The sequence below is a fragment of the Choristoneura fumiferana genome, chromosome 24 (assembly GCF_025370935.1).
Source record: "Choristoneura fumiferana chromosome 24, NRCan_CFum_1, whole genome shotgun sequence".
In the NCBI taxonomy this organism is placed as follows: Eukaryota; Metazoa; Arthropoda; class Insecta; order Lepidoptera; family Tortricidae; genus Choristoneura; species Choristoneura fumiferana.
In genome coordinates this window covers 5,346,551-5,368,179 of record NC_133495.1, presented here as the reverse complement: position 1 = coordinate 5,368,179, position 21,629 = coordinate 5,346,551, and the positions used below count along the sequence as shown (strand labels likewise).

The 21,629-nt window shown below is 38.6% G+C and overlaps 3 protein-coding genes across 3 annotated transcripts; 2 read left to right on the top strand and 1 right to left on the bottom strand.

Moving 5' to 3' along the window:
* Positions 1 to 922: 922 nt before the first annotated feature.
* LOC141441715 (NADH dehydrogenase [ubiquinone] 1 beta subcomplex subunit 9-like) lies at positions 923 to 2,268 on the top strand. Its single transcript, XM_074106540.1, has 3 exons — positions 923 to 1,160; positions 1,253 to 1,398; positions 2,045 to 2,268. The coding sequence occupies exons 1-3, from the start codon at positions 1,066 to 1,068 to the stop codon at positions 2,221 to 2,223; spliced, it is 420 nt and encodes a 139-aa protein (XP_073962641.1). The 5' UTR covers positions 923 to 1,065; the 3' UTR covers positions 2,224 to 2,268.
* Positions 2,269 to 2,912: 644 nt separating this feature from the next.
* Positions 2,913 to 7,860, top strand: Dpit47 (DNA polymerase interacting tpr containing protein of 47kD). The gene is made up of 4 exons (XM_074106153.1): positions 2,913 to 2,995; positions 3,079 to 3,267; positions 4,438 to 4,628; positions 5,783 to 7,860. Exons 2-4 carry the CDS (start codon positions 3,115 to 3,117, stop codon positions 6,594 to 6,596), a joined length of 1,158 nt encoding a protein of 385 aa, XP_073962254.1. The 5' UTR covers positions 2,913 to 2,995; positions 3,079 to 3,114; the 3' UTR covers positions 6,597 to 7,860.
* Positions 7,861 to 7,871: 11 nt separating this feature from the next.
* LOC141441426 (uncharacterized) lies at positions 7,872 to 17,894 on the bottom strand. The gene is made up of 10 exons (XM_074106152.1): positions 17,495 to 17,894; positions 16,287 to 16,457; positions 14,863 to 14,940; positions 14,283 to 14,415; positions 13,290 to 13,521; positions 12,555 to 12,744; positions 11,171 to 11,270; positions 10,534 to 10,644; positions 8,885 to 9,006; positions 7,872 to 8,034 (listed from the first exon to the last, which is right to left on the bottom strand). Exons 1-10 carry the CDS (start codon positions 17,555 to 17,557, stop codon positions 7,894 to 7,896), a joined length of 1,341 nt encoding a protein of 446 aa, XP_073962253.1. The 5' UTR covers positions 17,558 to 17,894; the 3' UTR covers positions 7,872 to 7,893.
* Positions 17,895 to 21,629: the final 3,735 nt, after the last annotated feature.

Here is a 21,629-nt window from a genome sequence, read left to right as displayed (position 1 = left end):
TAAAAACTTTTAACTAATTCGATCTCGTCTAGGTTTATTAAGTATCTTTGTCTGATCGTCTGTCTGTTACCTTTCGTTTACCTTTGTAGGCAGAATACGAGAGATTTTATTTTATGCTCTTAAAATCATTTTGTGCAGCCTACATCCTGCATATTACAAACTTTACGAGCATAAGTATTAAAAAAGTTTCTATTTACGCCGGGCGACATGAAATGAATGATTTTTTATTTATACTCTAGCTCTAGCTAGTGCATAAATTCAAATCAAAGATTAAAATCTTCGTCTAAGACCATTACAAACAGGTGTTAACAGCCACAAAGAAAAAGGTTCTATGATTTTTATTTTTGTTTTTAATTTATATAAAACCATAAATCAATCAAGATAAATCAATAAAACTAAAAATTTATAGCAATGCATGAAAAAACCTAGTAAGTGAATAATTTTTTTCATTGTTGCTATTTTATTTTCTCGCAATCGAAGTGAAAATTAGTGTATAACTCGAGCATTAAACCCATTTTCCTATCGACGTGTCGTCGTACCGGCTCGGTGGCTGTTTGAACGTCTGTTGTAAAATGGCTTGTTTTATGCTCTTGTTGTACAATCTACTATGGTCTAACATGGTGCCAACAGCCACGTACACTAAATAACTTTACGGTAAAAGTTTTTAAGTAATTTTGTTCCTTTTTACCCGACTGCAAGGAGAGGTACCTACTGTTTTGTTACTGATTTTTTAAATTCGTATATTAATAACAATAAACATTTATTTCAGATAAATATTCACAAAAAAAAGTTCTGCTCCGTGTTCCAAATCATTTAATTAATTCGTAGTCAAAACTAATTTAAAACAATGAAATGTTCGGATCATCATGGCAAAATATTTTTTTATATTTCCTATAATCAGAACTTCAACTATTCTGTCAGGCGCTAGTCAGGCGATAAAAAAATTGACAAAGACGTCTAATTTAATTATTGATCTACGATATTTCTATTTGTTAGTCAAAAGTTTACTAAATTTGGTCTGAAGCTCATAATTATTATTTTTAGTTAAGTATCATACCAGAAACTATGCCGTTTGCACCAGAATTAAGGAGCCATTCTCAGCAGGTGTGCACACTTTACAAGACTGCAATGCGGCTGATCGAATCATATTATGTAGCAAGGTGAGAAGAAAATGAATATTTCGCACATACCTAGTTTCATTTTAGACGCATTCATCAGATGAACTTAAATTATAATAAACGGTTTTTTTTAGATTTGTTGTTCGTTACCATCAAGTTATTTTAAGAAAGGAATTTGATAAAAATGCTTGTGAATGCGACCCCAAAGAGCAGCGTCGCTTATTGAGGGTAGGACAGCACGAAGTATTCAGCAAGAAACATTCAATCCCTGGCGCGAAGTGTTAGTATAAAAAGGAAAATAAGTATTCTAAATAACGAGAGATTCCCAAAGTAATGTAATTTACTATAAATAATAGGCGTGACGACTCGTACACAACAGGCGTGCATAAATATCTGGTTCCCCCCCGGCCGGAAGGACGTGTCAGATATTTTTGCATGCTCCGCTGTGGCAGATATTAATGTGGTGACTGTACCAAATAGTGACGTCACTCGAAACTTCTAAGCACGATATCCTTGTAATTTTTTCGTCAAACAAAAGAAAAAATACGTGTAAATACAATATTTTTTAATAATTTAACTGACTGACTGAAACAGTTTTTTAGCCGTCTAGCCTATTAGATACTTTGCTCACCCGCGAACTTATGACATTCTTATAATAGCTACGTCTGTGCAATAAATGTAATGTTCATGCAGCTCCTCCACCTTCACACAGAACTATACACCCAAATCACACAAACCCAACTATAACCACCACCACACTACAATGATGCGTTTTGAACGACCTCAACCAGAGTTCACCATGCTATTAGGCGAGACCAGATCTTGTACTATTATCTATTCTGTGACCAGATGTTAAATTAAAGAAATTCGTCAAATTCGTACTTAGTACGTATTTTAATTGACATCATTTATTGTTGTGTTTTTAGTTCCGTACTCTCAAGGACTGGCAGCAGGGGTGGCCTTCGCTCGTGAAGTTGAACCACCAGACTGGGTTCTAGACTATTGGCATCCTCTTGAGAAGGCTCAGTACCCCGATTACTTCAGGAGACGTGAATGTAGGAAGAAGGAATATATTGCTCTGTGGGAAGCTGGAACGATACGTTAGATACTTAGACATTTTGTTTATAATATTTTTACGTTGAAGCATTTTAATTGAAAATAAAATTTCAGTTTACTTTTCATTTTCAGAACTCAGAACTTAGTTTTGTAATTATTGAACCGTTTTTACGGGTATAATCAAAGTTTTTACGTTACTTTTTCTGTATCAATCCTAGGAGGTGAAGATTATCTCATACCGTCCCTTTTATTCTACTCTTAAATTCTATTGACGTGAGCGGGACGGCACGATACGAAGTTATAATTTTAAGCTTATGTAGGTATCAGTGTAAAAAAAGAAAATTTAAATTACTTTGACCAAAATAATAAAAAAAATGCAAAGTGGTTCCATAATAAGTGGTTCGCTAATCCTGCCGTGAAGCAGCAGTGTTTGCACTTTTGCGTTTCGGCGTGGAGAGTAAGACAGCCGGTGAAATTACTTGGCACTTGAGGTATCCCATCTTAGGCCTCTAGGTTGGCAACGCATTTGCAATCCCCCTGGTGTTGCAGGTGTCTATGGGCGGTGGTATCTCTTACCATCAGGAGACCCACTTGTTCGTTTGCCATCCAGTCAAATAAAAAAATAAATAAATTGTAGCCTATCGTCCCTGAAACAAGTAAAAAAATTAAACTGTCATTTTGACATTGACGTGGTAAACACAACAACATAACCTCTAAATTACATGCGTAGCAGTGCGAGCATGATTTAATATCAGTGACATACCAACTGGATGCATTTTCAATCAATACATAACTGAAATAGCAAAACCAAATCACTAAATGTAAGTGCCAATCGTGTGCCAATCTACATTTATTGAAGTAAACGTCGGCCCAACTTCTAATAACGATTCAGCCATAATTTCAGTTATACTTTCTAAGTGTATTGACTGAATAACTGAAAATGGCTGAAGAAACGCCTCAAGATCCGAAAAAGCCGATGACGGACGAAGAGCGCTTGGCGCTGTGTCAGAAAATGGACCAAGAGTTAGACGACTTTATCAACAGTTTGGAGAGGAAAAGGTACACCGACGGCTGGTCTGAAGACAAGTGGGAGGTAAAGTTTGACTTTTATTTCCTTCTAATCTTAAAATCTGCATGTTATGTGGGAAGTTAACAGATTAGACAAGTGTAAGTAATGCGAGTTATATCAGAAATGAAAATCACACTGCCGCGGAATATCAAACTTCAGTGCAATTGAAGAGATAAAAGTATGTATGATGTTTCAGTACCAACATAGGACAATCTCATAGCTCATGGCTCAGTTCACTTCATGTCATAACATAATATAGGGTGACTAAGCTTTTTCCCGCGGCTTCTCTCACGTTAAATTTGGAGTAACATATATTTACTTTCTGCAATCCTTTTTTTCGTGTTTTGATTGATTTTTCGGAGGATTATATGGAAATACAAATACAGGCTGACGTTTTTAGGGTTCCGTAGCCAGATGGCAAAAAATGGAACCCTTATGGATTTGTCATGTCTGTCTGTCTGTCTGTCTGTCTGTCTGTGTCTGTCCGTCCGTATGTCACAGCCACTTTTTTCTGAAACTATAAGAACTATACTGTTAAAACTTGGTAAGTAAATGTATTCTGTGAACTGCATTAAGATCTTCACACAAAAATAGAAATAAAAACAATAAATTTTGGGGGTTCCCCATACTTAGAACTGAAACTCAAAAATTTTTTTTCATCAAACCCATACGTGTGGAGTATATGGATAGGTCTTCAAAAATGATATAGAGGTTACTAATATATTTTTTTCTAAACTGAATAGTTTGCGCGAGACAATTTCAAAGTGGTAAAATGTGTATCCCCCCCTGTACCTTCTAAAATAAGAGAATGATAAAACTAAAAAAAAAATATATTCAGACAGATGGTGCAAATTTTTTAATTCAAAAATCAACAAACAACTAATAATATTCGTACCAACATTGGAATCATCATCATCATGTCAGCCGAAAGACGTCCACTGCTGGACATAGGCCTCTCCCAAGGCTAACTTTGGAATGAAATGTGGAATTTTGGAAAATGTTTAAGTAGTTACGCATTTATTTTGTCCGCAACTTTGTTCACAACATAGGATTATTCCCTCGGGATAAGAATAAGTGAATTCTGAACACAGCCACACAGCTGTCCCTGTAATGTGAAACAGGCTTCTTTTATCTAGGGAAATCGCACTAAGCATATATTAAAGGTGAACTAACTGGTTCAACTGTTGATTTCAGGAGGAGATGGACAAGCATCCTTTCTTCATGAAGTCAGTTCCGGAGAATGGTGAGATGTCAGCACTTTCCGAAGGGCTGGCTAAGCTGAAGTACGACCCGGAAGAGAACACGGTCTTGGAATTGGCTACCAATTATAAGGAAGATGGAAATTTCAACTTTCGGCATAAGAACTATAGAATGGCGATTCTTGGGTGAGACAGTAGTGATGAAGTAATGAGTCCGTATGTATGTCTGAGTGTCCGTATGTATCTTCCAATAGGTCAATAGGGGAGCGCCAAAGTTCGCATACTCTTTGAATCATTGTTTGTCATAATTTTTTTCCCACTGAAACCTGAAATTTTTTGAAGTTTTTCTGACTATTTTAAATGATCATCCTATAAAAAACTATAGGTTAGGTTAGGTTTGTTTTATAACAATTCTGAACAATCATTGGATTCAGAGAAAAAAGAGTTATGACAAACAATAATTCCGAGAAACATTACCTTTTTATTTGTTGCTGTTTATCTCACTACCTATATTTATTTTGGACGTATATTATATGTACGATATAATTATGTATGTATTCGTAGATGTATTGCTGTTACGTTTAAATTTTCTGATCTACTTTTGATGCACCACCTGTTGTAAACTAGTCCTTCCTTCTTTCTGTAAAAAAGGTTGCCTGGAAGAGATAGCTCTTAAGCGATAAGGCCGCCTATTGCTCACCTTGTAATTTTAATAATTTGTTTTCTGTATCGCTTACTATGTCTGGTGTACAATAAAGAGTCTTTGTATTGTATTGTATTGTACCTTCAGATTTTGAATAACTATGCAAGCCGATATGGACCCAGGTCAATAGATGTTGTGGTTAGTGTGTTAGTAATACCCAAAGTGGTTTATGGCAACCCCAACTTTTCAGGGTTGACAGAAGCTTGGTCGGGGTTAACATATGCAAATGAACAGATTCAAAGTTGATTTCTTTGCATACATTCAATATTAAGAAGTAAGAAGGGGTTTATCCTGTTCCTGTACCAGCTTTCCTATAAAAGCACATGGGGTTCATGCCCAGAGCCGAAAATCTGATGGAGGCCCTAGAAGTCATTTATATTTGTGTAAATATAACTGATTAGTCTTTGTTTATGTTGCCAATGACATTCACAGTAATACTTTCCAGTGGGGCTCCTTACGTAGGGCCCCAGTTTATAAAAATTTAAGACAGTAAAAAATTAAAAACGGTAAATGGAAAACTCTTCTACGAGCCCTATGTCCCTAGTGAGGGATAACAGGATCACATCATCATCATCATCAAAAAATTAATAGCCATTTAATTTTTGTAATTTTCCAAACACCTTATATCATTTCACAGATACACAGAAGGCATCAGGGTGAAATGTGAAGATGCAGACATGAATGCATTTCTCTATAACAATAGAGCAGCAGCTCAATACCATTTAAAAAACTACCGTTCAGCCCTCGCAGACAGTGAGCGAGCATTAACCTTCAAACCTGACCACACCAAAGCTCGTCTCAGAGCCTCCAAATGCGCTTTCGACATCTCCAAGTACAATTTATGTATTCAACACTGCGAAAAACTACTTGAAATAACCCCAAATGATAATGAAGCAAGTGAGTTGATAAAAAAAGCGAAAAGAAAACTCCTCATGCAAGCAAGAGACAAACGAAAACAAGATAAATTGGAGCAAGTAAAAGTCCAAACTAAAGACGCGGTTATAAAAGCTATACTCGACCGGGGAATAAAGATTGCCCAATGCGATGAAGATGGCGACTTGGACTTGGCAAAGTTAGAACCAAGTATGCCCGGTGCTCATGCCCATATGGTGTACTTGGAAGATGGGAAATTAAATTGGCCAGTTCTTTTGTTTTACCCCGAGACCTTGCTAACTGATTTTATAGTTGATTGCCCTGAAGATGTCCCCTTAGAAAGCCAGTTGGCTAAAGTATTTCCAGCTCCATGGGATACTCAAAACAATTACTCTATAGAGAAAATAAATGTTTACTCGGAAGGTTGCAACAAATTGCCTCAAGTGATTGATATGTCGATGAATTTGGGGGATATATTGAAGACCAAGTATTTTGAAGTGAGAGGGGGTACGCCGGCTTTCACGATCGTGCCTCGGGGAAGCCAGGCGGAAAAAAGATTCCTCTCTGCATATTTTTAATAGTTTTTTATAATACCCCAGTTTACACCTGCAAGGACAATCGTGCAAGTTGCATTACATTGCGGCGATCGATTAACCACTTGATATTCGTTCGCTTTAGGGCCGGTACAAACGGACAACATTTGAAGTGCAGAAGCTGCAATACGACTGCAATAGAACTACGAGATGGGAGCATTGCAGTCACAATTCAGTTTTAATATAACTGCATTACGACCGTGCAGCCAGCTTGCAGTCGGTGTGCGATTGACATGACTGCACGGCAACTGTAAGCGGACTGCACAGTTGGTTTGCAGTTTTGATGCAGTTTCACCAACTGTACTCGAACTGCCATTTTGCAGCTAGGTTACAGTTCAAATGCTGCCCGTCTGTATTGACCCTTACGGGCTCGCAATGTAATGCAACTTGCACGATTTTTCTTGCAGGACTGGGCTTAAGAAATACTCTGAAATTTCACTAGAAGATTTACATGGGTAGTGGTATAATGTCATTACATTAATCAAATGTTTGTTTAAAAGGATCACTTAAATTGTAGTATAATTGCAATCTGTTGTAGAATTTCTTATTTGCGCCTTAAGGTTTCTTAATGTCGAAATGGAAAGTTTAATCGCCAACCTGTAAACACGTACAGTCAAACACGAAACAACCGAACGCTTTAAACTATTAACTAACGCGGCTTCTTCATCATGCGACGATTAGACCAAATGTTATTGCTGTTCATCATCAGCCGGAAGACGTCCACTGGTGAGCAAAAGCCTCCCCCTTAGAACGCCACAATGAACGACAACTCGCCACTTGCATCCACTGGTTTCCCGCAACTCTCACGATGTCGTCAGTCCACCTAGTGGGGACCTGCCAACGCTTCGTCTTCCGGTTCGTGGTCGCCACTCGAGGACTTTTCTCCCCGTACGGTTATCTGTTCTTCGAGCGATGTGGCCCGCCGATTGCCACTTGCGTATTTTTCCAGCTATGTCGGTGACTTTAGTTTTTCGACGAATTTCCGTATTCTGGATTCTATCGCGCAAAGAAAGTCCCTGTCACACCTCTTATTGTTGGTAAAAACCCCTAATACATAATTAGTGTTTCGAGCTGTTCATGATTTATTATTTGAATAATGTATAGAAACCACAAATTATATCTAACTTTATTTCAACAAAAGAGTTAATCCATTATATATTAGCTCGAAACACTCATTTTGCACCACGGCCAAACACTTTGTTCTGTAGGTATAATTACTGATACAGATTGATTAAAAGACAATTCTGAATACATTAATTTTATTTATAAAACCTCTAATTCTCTAGTCCAATTCCCCTAGCTCTTCGTGGTCAAAACCAGTCTGGTGGGGGTAGTACGATTCCGGGGTGCCAACATCGTCGCTCATCGAAGGGTAGGGGTGATGGGGCATGGCGCCCATCCATTGCGGGTACCAGTATAGACCCTAGGGATTAAATCTTTGATAAACAAATGACAACGAAATGTACAAGAGGTGGACTTATGTCTTATAAAATCACGTTAAGCAAATTCCAAAGCCGTCGCGTGTGGGTTTGTTACATATCACGCTAAAATGGTTTGGATGAAACTTGGCATGTACGAGTAGCTGCCATTTCATAAGCATGTTTATTCCGATATATTGCTGCGGCATCAGGATGCAGGTTCAGTCAGCAACAAAGATATGAATCCAAAAATATGTATAGGTGCACGACCTTAATGTTCAGCCAATAAAGTCCTGTTACATATTTTTGGCACTTTGGCTGTATTCATATCTTTGTTGCTGACTGTACCAGCTTACATATGCATTTAATATCTGGAAATATCTTCGAGTATTTATCACATCTTGAGTAAATTTCTTGAGTATAAAAATTTATAAAAATTTCTTGAGTACCTATTGGTTAACTATCTTGACTATTTATTATAGATAAATACTCAAAGGGAAATATCAACCGTTTAGTCAGTAAGATAATTTTTTTCACGGGTAAACACGTCGTGCAAAGTAAATGAAGAGAAGTACAGTGGCGCAGTGGCGGACCAAGCGCGTTCGGGGCCTGGGGCGGCAAAGCTGAATGAGGTCCCCAGTATTAGAAGCAAACCCACATTTTTGGCCTAGTTGAGGAATGGACTTTAACATGGGAATTGTGGACATTTGGAGGCCCCCTGGAAGCCCGGGGCGGGCTTCTCCCCTTCCGCCTCACTGTTAGGTAGTCCGCCACGGCGCCTGTGCTCCGCTGGTTGGGATAGGTAGAACAGGGGTTTATGCCGCGAGTGAAACCGGTAAAGGAATATAATATTACCTTATTGCCTGCCGCGTTGCATGTAAACCGGTCGTCGTGCAGTTCCACGGCATCCAGGTAGCTCTTACCGGCGATGGAGCCGTAGTTGGGCGGGTACATGAACAGGCAGCCGTCCAATATATCTGAACCATAATAAAATGTATGTTCCCCTTCCCCTTACTGAAAAACACACAGGACGGGTGCGGGTCGAGTCGAGAGTGCGGCGGGTCTGTTACGCACCCTACCCTAGGTATTATGCCCCGCGCCAGCCGTCAAGCTTGAAACAGAGAGCGGTGGCGGGGCGGTGCGGCGCGGCGCGGAGGCGGTACTGGATGTACTCTTACTTAATAAATGAGTTAAAACAGAGTTAAGGCTTACCTATAGCCGCGCGGTATTCTGTGTGCCCTCTTTCACGTTAGCTCAAATGAGGGCTATCGCGTATGAATTCGCCACTAGAGGCGCTAGTGTAGCGTGAGGTCTCCGAAATGTCAAATCTCTTTTAGGGTGAGCTACGCGGGTTTATTTAAAATTAGAATAATTTTGTGAATATTTTGCAATATCTGAAATTAATTATGGCAAATATGCGTTCCGGGGCAATGAATATGTCTGTGTTTTGAGACAGTTTTGTCTTTCGGAAACCTTTGTCCTCCCTTTTTTTCGACAAAACGGGGACTATGCAACACTGTGGCATGCTCGATATTTTTATGGTACGGTTTTAAGGTGTATTAAATATGATTCAGCAGCCCAGACCCCTAGTCCCCGGCGGCCCTGCTATTCCTGGCTCCGGTAGCGGCCATGGTAACGGCGGGGCAGGGGGTGCTGCACAAGACCGGTCTGAGTGGAGAGCCTTGGGGGAGGCCTATGTCCAGCAGTGGACGTCTTTCGGCTGACATGATGATGATGATGAAATATGATTATAATCTAAACTTTGTTTTCACGCCCGTAATAACAGACTTTGAAAGCCATACTTAAAAACCTCACGCAACAGTGCGCCATCTAGTGAGACAAAAAACGATAGCCCTCATTTACAACCGCCGCACGCAGCCTCTGGCGTCAGTGTGTATCTAGCTTCAGTTTAATGTTGTTCATATACCTATGCAGCCACGTAAATAGACCCGACCCGCACTCGTCCTGTGTATGTTTTTTGCGTGTAATCAGCAATAGCAGGCCCTAAATATACTCAGCGGCACAAAATTGCGCCCACCCTTCATACAAAATTACCAATTCTGCATACATTTGAGGACCAGAATATTTGCCGCTCAGTATAAGTATATCCTACTTCAAAGAGATTTTCGTCACTTTTACTGTCACTTTAGGTTCCGAAAATTAGTAGTAACCCCCTTGCAACTAGGATTATTCGCAGTAGGTAGTTCCTTTGGCTGTTCCTTCGATGGAACTACTTATTGCGTTTTTTTCGAACTAGTTCTTCACAAGGTTATGCGAGAGAGAAGTGCGTTTAGTTTTTCGCCTTTGTTCATTTCGCAGTAGCATAACAAAGGCGAAAAATAAACACGGTTCTTGCTTCAAGTCTTCTGAAGGAACTACTTAGTGCGAAAAGAAAAACGCAATAGTTCCATCTAAGGAACAGTCAAAGGAACTACCTACTGCGAATAATCCGTGATGGTCCGAACACTACAAATGGTTATAGTGATTTAGTGGTTGCAACTCACATGGCACGGTGATGTTGTCGGACTCGTCTATCTCGGGTTTCGGCGTGGTCTCTACGTACGGCGGCATGGGGTCGATCCCGGAGCCCGGGTCTCCCGGGATCAGGAAGGGTCCTGTCAAGCAGAGAGATCATTATCATCCCAGCTCATATACGGCCCACTGCTGGGCACAGCGGCCTCTTCTATTTTACTAAAAAATCTCAAATATTCTAAGATTTACGCAAAATCTGGCAGTAATAGGTAGGTACCTACTAAAAAGAGTCTAAATAAGTTTTTGGTAAAAAAAAACATTTTTAATACAGGTTTTTTTTGCTGACTGTACTTTTTGTTGGCTGTACTGTCCTCCCCCATTTTTTTTTACCTTAACCCTTAAGGCCCCATTTATTGCATACTACCACAGAATCAAAAGCAGCTATCGTATTTTCAATAATTACACTGGCAATTGTGACGTATGATGAAGTTAATAAGGTTCAGTTTCCAACTCAATGCAAGAGCTCGCTGGGTTAAAAACCTCAATAACATATTAGTCTCGCCTAATGAAGGCACAAAGGTGAAGATTTTTGGGCATCCAGCGCCCACTAGAGGGCGTTATCACCCACTTCGGGAAAGACTGCTCTAACCTCTGCTAGACCTGTCTTACCTCCATAGTGGTTGGTGTAGTTCCACTCGCACACGTGATGGTCGCAGACGAGGGGAGTATACCGCTCTTTGGTATAATACGTCGCTCCGTTCGGTGTTGTCTGTGGAGAAAGGAATCTTGCACTAGATGCATTAATGACCATCTAAATCAAAATCATTCAAGAGGTCGGCCATTCTCATTTCTTGACGATTTTCATCTAGTTACCGATAGTGATGTGCAAACATAAGGTTGCTTAGAGATGATTACTTTGAAATTGATCGGCAATGGTGCCTATATATTTGAAAGAATAGGTTTTATCGAAATGCATTTAATGTACCTAGTCAAACAAACAAACTGTATTTTATCTACCAGAATTTTAAATGACATAGATGTAATCCACTCCTGACTAAAATGAGAAACAACTTTCAAGACAGGAAGCATGCGGACAGGCTACGGTAATCGAAGAACAAGGGTTTGAATAATAAAATAAGTATGGCAAATAAACAAATAAAGCTTAATTCTTCTAAAACCTTTGGGAAAAGTTATACGCTATTTGAAAAATATATTCGCACTAGTTGATTATATTTCAGAGCTACTTATAGCCCGCCCACGCAAATTTTTGCAATTTTGAGAATGGTCGAGGTAACGTCCCGTTACGGACACGCTTCCTTTCAGAATGAGAGGGCTTGGGCTGGGTGCACGCACACCATTGAATTAGTTCGCAGGTTTGTGCCCGGGCTTGTACTTCTGGGTTTTCGAAATTCATGTGTGAAAATACACTCCAAATTTACAACAAGCTTAATTATGATTGGTTTTTTGGAGTTCGTATTTTTTATTTCAACTCCAAATTTGTTACTTTTACTGGTATCCCGTGAAAACCATATCGAAAATATAAACTGTGACATGGATGCACAGAAAAACCAGAAAAAGATATGATATATCTGAGATATGTGTGCATAGGAGAAATTTGTGTCTACACTCCTGTACAGCGGTGGTGTTGGGGTTATAGCACGCAGCACGGATTGCTGAGGACCTGGGTTCGATTCCCAGCGCTGGTCTCTTTTTCTGGTTTTTCTGTGCATCCATGTATCAGTTTGTATTATCGATTTGGGAACGAGCTTAATGGCGAAGGAAAACATCGTAACAAAACCTGCGAAGCAATTCAATGGTGAGTGCGAAGTTCCTAATTCGCACTGGGTCCGCGTGAACCACGGCCAAGTCCTTTCATTCTGAGAGGCGGCCTGTGCCCAGTAGTGGGACGTATATAGGCTGGGATGATAATAATTATTAGTACTAATATTTGGCTATTTGCTATACCCATACTTAAGTTACTTTTACCTACTGACAAATAACATAATAAAATGCAAAAGTAACCGTCTGTCTGTCTGTTACCAAAAAGTCTCACCAGTATGTAGTCGTAATGCCGGTACCGCAGCCCCTGGATGTTGAAGTCGAGGATGAAGGAGCCAGAAGCGATGATGCAGGACGCCGCAGTCAGGGGCGGCAACTTGTACATGACCAGCCCGCACTTCACTATCGCCTTCGGAAGGGTGGAGACGTCACGGTCGCGCTGCATCAGCTTTTTGAAAGGGAACCTTCGGAGATGTGAGTTATTCAGATTGAATCATCATTGAGAAGGAAGAATAAATAAAACGAAAGGAAACACCATTGAACGAAAAAGAAAGAGAGAAACATTTTATTTACTAATTTGCAAAAACATAAAGCACATAGACAATTTAAAAAGAAAAAAAGCTTTAAAATAAGTAGGTAGGAAAAAGTAATTAAGTAATGCCCTACTTAATTACTTTTTTTACCTACTTATTCAAAAGTTTTAATAAAAGGTTGTAAAAATATAATTAGGTACATTACATTTAGGATTGTTTATTACTGTTATTTTATTGTAGAATAATTCAAGTACTTATTAATTATTATCATTATTGGAAGTTCGTAAAAATATGCCGGCAATGAATGCGTTAGGTACCTAAAGGTTTCATTCCGTTGTTTGCGACCGCGACCGTCGGGCAACCTACTGCTTAGTACGAACTTAGTCGTGCGACGCGATCGCTTGCACGGCCGGTTGCGGTCGTGTGTTGCCGTCGTCGGGCGCTGTCGCCAACATCGAAAGCTACCTTCTTCTCACCTAAATATACAAATGCCGATGTGACACTCCAATCCGTGTAAGAAGTTGTCAGTCGGGAATGATATGCTGGGGTCGTCCAGAAGGTAATACTTTTGTTCGTCGTGGTAGTGGAGGAATCCGAGGAAAACGAACGACCGGTCCTTGCAGTAGGGCGCCGGGCCGCGGCCCATGTTGTAAATGTCTGTGTACAGTTCTGACATGAACATGTACACGTTTTTGCCACAGTAGTACTCTGAAAGGGTGAATTTGCTTTCAATATTAGAAGCTCTAACTCTATCTCTGCTTTTGTACTATAACTGAAAAGGGTGCTCGTCAGCAGAGAAACTTACCCCCTTATACTTGAACACACGTTACTTATGCAAGATGTTTTATAGGTATGTAGGTATAGATGTCTTAAGCAAGATGTTTTAAAATGAAACCGAAATATTTCAGCAGATGGTTGGGTTTTTTCAACGAATTTTTTAGCTCAAAATGTAAACGCGTCTCTATGACGCGGTTTACTTTGAACAGCATGAAATGCATGAAAACAGTTTTCAACCAAAATTTAGTTAAACTAATCCAAGTACCTACTGCTGAAATATATTGTATAATTTAAAGACATCTTATGTGTAGTATAGACCTTACCCACGGCTTTGTTTACGTAGGTAAACCATTAGATTGGGCAATTGAATTGTCCGGGATTTTACTGAATTCCTAATTATGTCCAAAAATTACACCAGTCTTCGTTAACGTTGCATTAAAAATAACTGTGTCAAATTTTATGTCATGCATGACCCTAAACCAAACAGTTGTAATGTTGAGATTTTATCCCGATATCGTGGGATTAGAATAGAAAAATAGTGTTATCAGTAGAGAATAGGCATATAGTTTAGTTTTTGTCAAAAATGAGGAAGTTATTTATAAATAAGCTAGGTGCATGTTGCTTTAATATAGGTAATTTCTAATCCTTGTCGTTGTCTTCTAAATATTAATAACTGGTAGGTAGGTACATACCTTGGCTTAGATAAAACTCCATGGGGACGGGTCCGCCGGTGTACGTGGCCTTTCTCTCGGCTGCGATGGAGTTGTGGTTCTCATACATCGTAAGCATATTGTCTATCACGTCGTCCAGCGTGATCAGGAGAACCTAGTGTATTTATTTGATTTTGAGATGTAGTAAAGATAAAACTAAATCATTACCTTCTTTAAAAACTTAATAATTTAATACTAGATTAAGGGGCTGTTTCAGGATGCAGAATTATTGTTTGCCAAATGTTTAATTTCCCAACTCAATTTTCTCCGAACCCAAATTTTTTTTTCAGTGTATTGTCTTATGCTTTTATAGAATAGAGTAGGTTAGGTTAGGTTTGTTTTATGAAAGTTCCGAAAATAATATAGTTTCAGAAAAATCCCGAGTTGGGAAATTAAACAGTTTGGCAAATGAAACATTTGGGAATCGTGAGTTAGGGAAAGGCAGAGAACCTTTGCTGACTCCTACCAAGAACTCATTTAGTTTCAGGCATTAGGTGAAAATCAAGTGACCGCATTAAACACACGACAGGAACGACGCCAAAGACCCGCATTTTGTACTCACCTTCAGTTCTTTAATGTGCAGTTTGATGAAACGCCCCAAGTGATCGCTGGCTATGTGGACTTTTTCATTGATCAGGTACTGAAATCGTTACGTTATTAACCTTTTAGAATCCTGGTATAAAAAACCGGTTAAGTGCAAGTCAAACTTAATTACTAAGGGTTGGGTTCCGTACAAATTTACAAATTACAATTGTACGGGGACATACTCAGCGTGGGCCCTGGGGTCTTGCTCTAGCAAGAGGAGCGGTCGCTCGAGGCGCCAGATGGCAAGGAGTGCCATTTTCCAGTACATAATAAAATTTTGACAGTACTTTTTGTGAGCTATGGAAACGTTGTAGACAATCTCGCTCTATGTGCCTTAGCTGGCGATGGAGACACAATCCTAGAAGCAATCAGTTTTGAACTACAATAGCAAATGTTAAATTACAGCTAGCTCGCAAAATAAACAGGAGCGTTTTAGTGAGAATTCAAGCGAAACGACGATTAATTTGCTTGGAGCTTTTTGCCGAGCCGAGCAATTGTTTTTTCATCATTTACTATCCTTCAATAGAATCGTGTGTGGTCGTTCGTAGCAATGTTCGGCTGTACCTACGCTCTATACTTGGTTCTTTTCGTTGTTCAGTTCTGCAAATTTAAAAACGGCGAATGCTCAGTCTTCTGTTAAAAGTGAATGTCGAAAATACAAACTGAAACACAGATGCACAGAAAAACCAGAAAAAGAGACTAGCACTGGGAATCTAACCCATGTCGTCAGCATTCCGTGCTGCGTGCTATACCGCTACACAACCACTGGACAGTAGTACAGACACAAAATTCTCCCATGCACCACATATCTCAGCTTGTTTGTTTCTTATTAAGTCACTTAAGCGGCGACACTAGCGGCAGCGCTGGTCTCTTTTTCTGTTTTTTCTATGCATCTGTGTTTCAGTTTGTATTTTCGATATGGATTTTACGGGATGACCGTAAAAGTAACAAAATATGGAGTTGAAATAAAAAATACAAAAAGACTCTCTCATCGAAACAGATGTCGCTAGTGCTTCTGCTTAAGTAGCATACTAGAAATAAAGCAACCTGAGATGGGCATGCATGGGAAAAATTCATGTCTAGATTCCTGTCCAGCAGTGGTGTAGGGGTTATAGCACGCAGCACAGATTGCTGAGGACCTGGGTTCGATTCCCAGTGCTGGTCTCTTTTTCTGGTTTTTCTGTGCATCCATGTCTCAGCTTGTATTTTCGATATGGTTTCACGGGATACCCGTAAAAGTAACAAATTTGGAGTTGAAATAAAAATACAAAAAGACTCAAAAAAAAAACCAATCACAAAATACTACAAAAAGCAATCTTAAAAGTGAATGCTCAAGTTGATGAGCACCTTTAGTTAAATAGTAAATGTTAGTTTATGTTAACGTTAGGTTTCACACTATACCTGGTCTTCGGCCGTCTTGATCTGAATCATCTCATTCTGATACAGCCAGAGGTTATCGAGCTTGTCGGTGGGGTCGTGCCCGTAGATCTCGAACGCGTCAATGATCATGGCCAGGGTTAGGTTTTCGTTGGGGCCCAGACAGCACGGGTGGTTCCGTATGTTGTAGGGTAGCTGCGGCAGTGGCAACAAAGATTTAGAAGAAGTTTAGATATGCCTTCGCGGCCATGCGCGCCGGGTGCACTTGCACCCCCCTGGCGTAAAAGAAAATAAATAGAACTAGACTAAGATACAGAATGAAACCTATAAAGGTTTGTTAGATCAATTTCCCAGAATCGTTATTTCCTAGTAGCAAAATTTCCGTTCGCATTTTTTCCCGAATGTTTTTTTCCCACTCTGGTTTTTTACTGAAGCTTATTTTCTCAGTAGCGTTTTTTTACAATCAGAATCGACACAGACACAGTGTCGACGGAGCTCCGCTCGCGCGGAGCTCCTACTTTTGCGTAGTTTTGGCCCTTCGGGCCGATGCAAACTTAACATAACCTAAACCTACCTATGTCGATTCTGCTTGAGAAAAAACGCGATTGTGAAAATAAGATTCAGTCGCGGCGTGTTCAGATATTTTATTGTTGATAAATTTTTTGCTCACAAGTTTATGAACTTGACACATTTTGGCGCAGTCAAAGTATGTAAGGGCGTAGTATCGAAACTTCTAAATCTTTGGGTATTTAAGCGTGGCAATGATCCATCTGTATGCAAGTTTATCCGTAGACGGTAAGGGACATTACAGGAGGACTGCATGTAAACTGCAATATAGCAGGAACTGCCACTACAATTAAATAATAATAAAAAAAAGTATTGCCGAATGCAAAGAGACAATGTATTTGTTGGCAGTTATGTTGCAGTTGCATTGCAGTCCGCCTAGGCGTAGGCTGTAAGGGCTCTTAGTGACAAAATGTGTAATTATTGGATATTTAATGTGTTAGGTATGCTTAATTCAAAGCAGTGTTTTTCAACCATTTTCATGATGACTCCACAGTTTGTAAACATATTTCAGAACCCATACTCTTCCTCAGTTTTCTTAACAGTTAAAATTTAACTTATTTTATAACAAATAAGAAATCCCTAGGTACCAGTTTGCAACATTTCTGATTGATGTGATCAATTTGATGAAAAGAATATTAAAATTGTTTTTAGTTCTAAATATTTACCGCCATCCGCAACCAGTGCAGCCATATTGCCAACAGCGCGCATGCGCGGCTGTACACGTCCATTTTGCTGTCATGGCGGCCTCTGAAGGAATAACCTCAAAATAAATTGGCAATTATTTTATTTTATCGCGAAAACCTTGGCCATAACTTTCATTGTTAATTTGGTGGTATATTTTTTTTATTTTGCGTGAGGGTTTGTTTCACCATTATTTGATAAAAATACCTGATATTTTATGTGACAGATAGCAGTGACGTTTATCTGTTTATTCGAATAAAAATATACAAGGTGTTAGTTAATAACTGAAACTAACTATAACTGAAAGCCTAAAGTAGTTTCTTCGACATCGAGAGGAGAATCGACTACACTACCTACTAGGTATTTAAACCAGGTTGCGTTTTTTTTTTAATCCATCTTACTGTGCACAGTCTAAGACTGCGTTTCGGGTGACACTCTTTCCCGGCCCGTGTAATACCGGGATGGAAATACCGACCCTGTTTTTCGTGTTACACGCCCATAGAAGCTCCTGTCAGTTTCTATGGGCGTGTACACAAAAAACAGGGTCGGTATTTCCATCCCTGTATTATCCGGGCCGGGAAAGAGTGTCACCCTGCGTTTCCACCAAAGATGTGCGAGGATGTGTTGCCGAGTAATGTGTTTTCATGTACCAATAGAAACGCTTCATCTACCTACCTATCCTCGCACAGCATATCTCCGGTGGAAACAGCTGAAAATGAAGCGTTTCTTTGGTTCATGAAAAACACATTCCTCGCAACACATCCTCGCAAATCTCTGGTGGAAACGGAGCCTAATATTTTACAAATGCAATATACCTACGTTAATTAGGGGCTGTTTCACCATCCATTGATTAGCGTTAACCGACGGTTAAATGTGATGCCGTCTCCGTCTATTCGAACAAAACAAATAGAGATGGCATCATACCTAACCGTCAGTTAACACTAATCAATGGATGGTGAAACAGCCCCGTAAAGTCATAGCGAGGTTGCATACTTACCTATTATTTAAATAATTTATACTGGCCGTTTTCCTTTCGGTTATGCGCCCTTGCTACATGCGAGACCAACATCGGGCAATTTGAGAGATGCGGTAATAAGAGAGAGGAAATATAATTTTGGTCACTCATTTATACAAATAAAATGTATAGTAGGGCCACTTTTCAAAGTTAAATGGGGTCAAATATCGTAATAAAATTATTTTTTACAGGGTGGTGCTCCACAAAGTGCAACCTCTAAGGAGGGTGAAATTGCAACTAAAATTGACAATAAATAATTAAATTGCTTTGAACAAACAACAATTAAAAAGGTAATATAAATAAACAAATGAGAATCAAACGCGATTAACACTTTATATTCTTTAAAATACACATCTAGACTGGTTGTTCATCACAATACATAATATGTATTTAAGTATATTTATACAACATTATTGCACTTGGATACATTTCTAAATACTTTTGAATATATCTAAGCGTTGTCATAATTATAACAAAACAAAATATAGCTATTATTTTCGCATAACTTTCGACAAAAAAAATATTTACGAAAGTATACACTCAAATACAAAAGTGTTAGGTTTATAAAATATAATTATCTGATTACTTATTAGATAATAATCAGACTGTGCTAAAAACAATTATCATTTGGAGTATACTTCATGAATTTTAATATACTAATCGCATATCTAACATTTTTGATAGTCAAGCTTTTTTATTCAATAACTGTAAATATGAATACAAAACGCCAACTTTTGGAAGCCCCTCGTTTTACTACACAGATTAATAAAAGAAAAGGGAGGGATCCTTAATGAAGGTTCCGAGGTGGAAGGTCAAGAAGTCTCCAGGCCCTTACTTAGTACGAAGTGCAAAATTCCAACTTCTTATCTTGCCGACCCGCTGACGCTTATGTTATTTAATACGAGAGAGAGGGACGGTACGACACGAACTTCGAATTTCGTTGTAGCCCCAGATGCTCTCCCTTAAACATAGCCCAGCCTATTATGAAATTCCACTGGATTGTCAGTTAAATTCTCTAAATACGATTGTTAGAGCCTGTTTCAAAACTTCCTGATAAATTTCTGATACTTGCTGTGACTGATATCTGTCAAGCCAAGTCTATTTATTCGGACAAAATAAACTGACGCCAACACAGATATCACACAGTTAAATTATTGGAAACTTAACAGTGAGCGGTTAAGTACGCCCTAAAACATAAAACTGACAGTTTCTTCACAAGTATTTGTCATTGAAATACAAAGTATAATACAGTAATTTTACCATGATCCCTATGATACTTGTATAGCACAATGAGGGCTATCGCATATGAATTCGCCACTAGAGGCGCTAGTGTAGTGTGAGGTCTCCGAAATGTCAAATCTCATAGTTTTTGGGTGAGCTACGCGGGTTTATTTATAATTAGAATAATTTTGTGAATATTTTGCAATATCTGAAATTAATTATGGCAAATATGCGTTCCGGACAGTTTTGGCTTTCGTAAACCTTTGTCCTCCCTTTTTTCCTAGGGACTATGGAACACTGTGGCATGCTCGATATTTTTATGGTACGGTTTTAAGGTGTATTACATATGATTTTAATCTAAACTTTGTTTTCACGCCCGTAATAACAGACTTTGAAAGCCATGTCAGAAATATAGAAATATTTGACAACCAAAATCAAAAATTCCTAAAACGCTGCTTCTGCTGAAAAACATTCTCAATTAATTATATAATACAGAGGAGTGACGTAAATAAATAAATGTATATAATAGGACACATGACACCAATTGACCTAGTCTCAAACTATGCAAAGCTTGTACTATGGATACTAGGCAACGGATAAACTTACTTACATAGAAATATACATACATAAATACATATTAAACATCCAAGACCCGAGAACAAACATTCGTCATATTCATACAAATATCTGCCCCAGCCGGGAATCAAACCGCCTCGAGCTTCGTAGTCAGGTTCTCTAATCACTTGGCCATCCGGTCGTCAATATTTTTTTGACGGATGTTTATTTACAAACGTTATTAGGGACTATAAAGTATCATCACGTTGTGAAAATAGTTATATATTAATATTATTAGGGATCATCGTAAAATGACTATAAGACGAACTTTTCTTCGGTAGGTACTCACATTTAAAAGAGCCGCATTAAAAAAATCTTACTTCCAACCTTTTCCTACCTTTCATCTGCGCTATTGCAATCCATGTATAAATTAGACTACATTCGTATTGTTCATAAATATTTAAAACATATATTCCTCCCAAAATTTATTGTAAGTACTCAAATTTGCGAATATGTATAATAAATGTTATTTATTCTTTATATTATAATCAACAACAATTATTTTATTTTGATGGAATGATAATTGGAAGACATCGTTTTTAGTTTAATTAAAAACATAGAACATTAAATAATTTTACATATCGTCATCATCAACGGCCGCGCGGTCTTGGCATCTATGACAGATGATTTAAAAACATTGTATCAGCGGCACTTTTTCTGATGGCTTAACAAGCAATTTTTCATATAACTTATAATAAAAAACAATTTTTCATACAATTTTGATAGGTTTTATGGTTCCTTACGTATCCAAAACACTTAAAATTTTGCTACAGAACCATACGTGTACTATTTCAAGCGCACTTGGCTGATTTTCCAACCTATCCTATTCCTATATTATAAATATTTTTCGAGACATGTCTTTCATTATTTAATTAAGTTTTTTATTGACATCAGTTACATTGTTAAATATCAGAATCAAAACAATTTCGAATGACATAGAAAATTGCATATAAAATCCATACTATCCATACTTCCATACTAATATTATAAATGCGAAAGTAACTCTGTCTGTCTGTCTGTCTGTCTGTCTGTCTGTTACGCTTTCACGCCTAAACCGCTAAACGGATTTTGATGAAATTTGGTACAGAGATAGAATAGACCTTGGGAAAGAACATAGGCTATCTTTTATCGCGAAAAAGAGGCTTTAAGGGGTTGAAATAGGGATGAAAGTTTATATGGTGGAAGTTCGTCGCTGTTGATGATAAAACATAAAACTTGGAATTTAGGCACTTAATAAGAAATAAATCGATATTTGTTGACTTTTTGAA